We start from the raw sequence: 5,777 nt of genomic DNA on the forward strand, positions 1-5,777 counted from the left end.
ATAAAAAGATTAAAGATATAGGTAACAAATATACATAGAAATATATATAGAAATAAATTTATACGAGTTATATATAGTATAAAAATAGCCAAAGCTGCAATTTATTTTTATATAAACATTTTTTCATTGTTTTGCTTTTATAAATTATTTAATATATAAAAATTAATTAATACAAAAATTAAATAATATTCGAGTTCATTAATTGCTAATTAGATGCTACAGGAATACTGTTGAATTTTTTCAACACGTTGATTTTACATCGATTGCGATTTTATTATTTTACTATTATGTTAAAGAATCATCAATAAATAAATTAATTATAATACGAATAAATTGTTAGCTTTCTAAAATTGCGTTAAATTTAAAACTGTCAAAATACTGTATTGCAGACTAAATTATAAAACGTTCCTTCTTATATAACAGTCGCGATTACTTTATTTTACTTATTTAACTTATTTTACTTATTTTACTTATTTGTATAAATCTATTCGAGATAAAATAAGTATTAAAAAATTCATTGCTTATTTACAGAAGTTAAAAAAATCATTCATGGCGCAAAAAAGTCTTTCTTATTTTTTATTCTTGAAGTACTATAATTTTGCGGCACACGCTCCTTGTATAAAGCTATTTACATACAGACGCAGTTATTTCCGCTGCGTCTGGACTTTGTTTAACTAATGTAAACTCCGCACGAACAGTATCGCATTTAGTAAATATATAGCGAAGTTATATTTAACGTGGCTATTAGCTTCGCGACGTTATTATTTTCATATAAAGATCACGTTGAAAAATGCGAATGCGAATGCATGAAAAGAGTAGTTGGAATCAACATGTATCTCACTTTGAAACTTGGTATTACGCTACAAATTGATATGATCTTTTTATCACAATGTCGATTAACCCTTTTCTCTAAAAATTAAAAAAAATTAAACTTTGTACGAATTACATACCACGCTCTTACTCGTAATACTCATGTTTGACCCGATTTCCTTACCACGAGTCTTACACGATGTTGTAGGCGAAAGGGTTAAAAGTAGTCTTAAGTGTCTCTAAACTATTCACGATCACAATCTGTGAGGCAGCTAAAAATATAATAATCGTCGCTAAGCTTCACTTCGTGTAATCACTTAGATAGAACATCTTAGATGTTTAGAATGTTCACAAAGAAATATAACATGCGTTATATTAAAAAAATTACTTTTTTGATATCCAATAGGATATTCTAATCCTCTTACATTTATTTTATCACACTAATTTGTAATAAAAAAAAGTTTGGCACGGTTTAAAGTCTAATAAATACATTAACATTGAAAGATATCATTACGAGATAAAGGTCTTCAATAAAAATAAGTAGATGTCTGTATAAGATATTTATATATAAAACATAAATCTTCGTCGACTGAAGGACCGAAGTTTTTTTTTCGGAAAATTGGTCACCGAAATTGGATCTTTAAATTTTTTAATTTATCTATTTAATTCGTTTCCTTTTTCTCGCTCATCCAAATAATGATTCAAAGTATTCTTCATGATAATCCTTCACAATCACAATCATTTATTGAGTGACTTTCTTTGTATTTTCTATTAGTTCTTAATTTCTTAATTAGATTTGTTAATTAAGCTAATTTGGAGTATTAAAGTCCGTATAGTGTCTACTAACTAATTTCACTTTATCGCTTCTTATTTTCTGCCATCAACGGAATAGATAAGTCGAATATTAATTATAAAAGCTGTTCTCAGTCTCTCAACTACAATTTATCAACACTTTATATCAGTTTTTTTTGTAATATTGCACTGTATATTAAAAATTCTTGATGAGCAAACTAGTGTTGTCGCATTTTTAATCTCCGTTCTATCACGCAATTTTAAGGAAATCTTAAGAAATTAAAGTGTATACAAATAAAAATCTTAAAAAATGAATCCCGGGTAATTTTGAGTAACTTTAATTGACACTCCACATTATTCTTCCAGCTCCTTTGTCAATCGAAATACAGGATAATCAGTCAACTGCTGATCGATCTACTGCAGTTCTTTACTTCAGCACTGACTCTAGGTTCCAACGAACTTCAATGATCAAAGAATCTGTATACTAGGTGGCCGAGTATCCTCTCTAAGTCTCTCACTAGCACTACTGATCTCGCAACTGCACCTGCCATGCTGCTCGATCCTGATCCATACCCTCCTCGTGCTATTCGTCAACAGGCTCCAAACCTCGACCTCCATGTTCTCATGATAGATCGACGATGGTATCGGCGCGCAGCTGAGATCGGGGCTAACGCAGCAGCCTGAGTGGCTGTCGCACTTCTTCACCACAATGTACACCGGCTGATTCACGCTCTCGCTTGGTTGCATACTATGCACCAGATCCCTCAGATTATAAGCTCTTGATTGGGGCTCTCTGCAGAGAAACTTCTTGGTAGCCTCCATCGCACGTGGCAGATGGATCCTCCTTGAGACTCGATGACCATGATGAATCGTCAAGACTATCATCAGCTGATCCACCGTCGTCAGAATGAGAATCAAGAGTCTTAGAAGCGATCCTCTTGGTCTGCCTTTCATTATTGGTCCAGTTGATTTCCTAGTCGAAAAATAAACTCAAAACTTGGATTTTTTTATTGAGAAACTCAATCGATTCTTGATTGTTGAATTGATTTGTAATCTCTGACCTTAATAAATTGATTGTTATTGATCACTAAACTTGCAAGATCTTGGTCCCATTGATTCTTTCGCTTAAGAATTATTAAATCAAACTGAAGATATCAAGAATGGAGGAAGGATAAAAAATTCTTCTTGCTGCGTCTTTTTAAGAACGAAATCACCATGCTTTCAGAAAACTGAAGAGATTTTTTTTCTTCTTGGATTTTTCTCTGCTTTATTGATTTATTTTTTAGATTTTCTTTGCTTTATAAATTTATCTTCGTGCTTCTTTTCTAAAGAAAAAAGATGCTAAAGGACATATATAATAAACTTGGATTTACTTGAAAGATGAAATCTTCTCTTCTTCCTTTTTGAAATTTTGTTCTCTTTGAGAAGCAAGAAAATCACGTGGTGAATTTTTGAACAGATGGATGAAAGAAGAGCTACGCAGCTACACCAAGTATCGGCCGACTGAGATTTTCCCACTGACACACGAGTATTTATATATGGAAGAGCTTGCACGCATGCCTCACGCAAGAACACGCGTAAAGTCCAGATCGCGTGTGCCTTCTGCGATGATTCCGCTTTATTGTGCAACCGTTTTACGGGCGAGTGCAGCCATTGCTTTAACCCTTTGCACTTTGAATAATAATTGTCACAGCCGGTAATGAATCTGTCATATTGATAATTATGAATAATGTAAATATAATGAATAATGTAATGTCATAATTTAAGGAAATAAAATAACAATAATATATTGATATCTAGAATTAATATTTTTATATCAATATTTCCGATATTAAAGGACTCAACACTAATCTTATGTAAAATGAATCCCAGTTGAATTGGCTGAAATTTTATTATAATGCAGATCATGATGTCCTAGTCAAAAGTCCTCATGGACAAGGTCCAAAAATGGATTTTCGAGATATTGGAAATCAAATGTTAGAATTTGACATCCAACTTGTCTCGAAAATTGTCCATTTTTGAACCTTGTGCCCGTGAAGACTTTTCATCAGGACATCCTGATCTACATTATCCCAGTAAAATTTCAACCAATTTGATTGGGATCCATTTTACATAAAATTAGTACGGGATCCTTTATTAAATATTTTTAATAATAAATTACTTAGTTACAATTTTTAGAATTAATTTTTGTACATAACAAAGGACCCCGCACAAAATATATGAAAAATGGATTCCGGCTAATTTGACTGAATGTGTAATATATTGTAGTATATCTAATAATAATTAAAAATACCTAATAAAAACGGCATAAATAAATAATAAAAGAAAAAACGATTAATGAATTAACAATTTTATTAAATAAAAGGAAAAAAAGATATATAAACACATTGATTTCAATGTTTATTTTAATAATAATAAATAATAAAACCTAATAAAATATAATCTGTGATACAACGATGACACAATATAAAAATTAAAAATGAATAATTTTATAACTGATGAATCAAATAATAAGGCAAAAATTCGATTTTTTTTCTTCATAGTAGATTAATGTGCGAATAATTTGAAATATTTATTCATTATTTGTTTGAACAATTACTGCGCGGATTATCACTTTAAAAATCATTTTTCGCGGCTTCTAATAACGACGGGCGAAATCATCTCCTCGCGAATAATGATTACTTCAAATATTTCGATTGCTTTGCTAACTTCCACGAACCGTAAAATGCTCTTTTCTTCCTTTTACAAAAAATAAACCTACTTGTCTTTGCAGAAGCCTTATTGTTATAATGCTAGAAGAGTAAACAGTAAACAGTAAATACCATTCTTTAAATTTTGAATTTTTCAGTAATAAGTAATAAGTAAGATAATATTATTATATCTTTTTAAATTGGAAAAATTGTAAATTTTACTATTATTTAGTAAAACTTAAAATTGTTCAATGTTTTTTTTCTTTTTAATTCCTCTTGTCTAATATTTATTGATTTAAATATTTACAATATTTGTACGTAATTCTTTTCTCCAGATTAACCAGATTAAAGGTACGCGCTAACTCGTTTTACGAGAAAAATAGAAATCCTCGAGGAAACTCAAAGATATGATAACTACCAACTGCGTCTTGACAGGTGAATAACCAAATGCAAAAAAAATTAAATTAATCATGTTTATTTTCTCAGTAACGATGCAATATCTGTGATACATTTGCATCTTAAAGGCTTTTTTACGTAAATCAACTATTGACTATCAATTATATAATATGCAATTAAATAGTCTTTTGCAACACGTCAGATTTATTAGATTCTGTCAAGGTCTGAACTGAAAATAATAAATAAATCTTATACATACTTCCTATTTAATGTATTTTATATTAATATTATGTTTATATTAAATTACATAATCCTATAGCACAAAGTTGCATAAAAGTTGCAGCAACATTGCATGTTGCAAAGATTTTGCAGCGATATTGCTGCAAATTTTGTACTGTATGGGAAGTGAATATAATTATTTGGCATTGTATGTTATTAATTCTAATTGTAAATTATATTTTTATAAATCTGTGCAATTTGGTAAACGTTATTTTCTTTTTACAATATATATTTTATAAAATCGTTAAAAAATCAAATTTAAGTTATTTTCTGCCCAGGATGAGATTTATTAGAATTAATTTTAGAATAGAATAAATTTATTTCTTTTCCGCTTTCTTCGGGAACTAATCTGACATAGATGATTCAGGCGGAACAAATGTACTTCCAGTAAATCTAATATTTTCGATTGTCGTAGTTAAGTTTTTCTAGAATTAATTATATATGCGGCGGGCGCTCGTAATTTCTTATTATTATATATAGGCGCCTTTATTAGAAATTTATGGCCACGTGCCAAACTGTATATTTACAGCATCGATCATGTAATTCTTTTATCAATTATTATACGTATATATATTATTATACGTATACATATATATATATATATATCATTGAAGAAAATATTATCTGTATATATTATTATTGACAATATAACAATAAAAACAATTTATTACTTATTATTTATATTAATATCTTTTTTATAAACGAGTAATAATAATTAAAAAAAAGGAGAAATCTATTTTATATATTCAAGATTCAATGTATATCTTATTTTAATAAAATACTAATTTTTTAAAAAATTTTGTTAACTAC

The 5,777-nt window shown here is 29.1% G+C and overlaps 1 protein-coding gene across 1 annotated transcript; it reads right to left on the minus strand.

The window, feature by feature from the left end:
- Positions 1-1,362: 1,362 nt before the first annotated feature.
- On the minus strand, positions 1,363-2,721 carry LOC108684200. The gene is made up of 2 exons (XM_018188380.1): positions 2,664-2,721; positions 1,363-2,575 (listed from the first exon to the last, which is right to left on the minus strand). The coding sequence occupies exon 2, from the start codon at positions 2,554-2,556 to the stop codon at positions 2,071-2,073; it is 486 nt and encodes a 161-aa protein (XP_018043869.1). The 5' UTR covers positions 2,557-2,575; positions 2,664-2,721; the 3' UTR covers positions 1,363-2,070.
- Positions 2,722-5,777: the final 3,056 nt, after the last annotated feature.

The sequence above is a fragment of the Atta colombica genome, unplaced genomic scaffold (genome assembly GCF_001594045.1).
Source record: "Atta colombica isolate Treedump-2 unplaced genomic scaffold, Acol1.0 scaffold10, whole genome shotgun sequence".
Lineage (NCBI taxonomy): Eukaryota > Metazoa > Arthropoda > Insecta > Hymenoptera > Formicidae > Atta > Atta colombica.

Excerpts from the sequence above, each read along its gene's own strand:
- LOC108684200 (XM_018188380.1), bottom strand. The coding sequence starts at position 2,556 with ATGAAAGGCAGACCAAGAGGATCGCTTCTAAGACTCTTGATTCTCATT.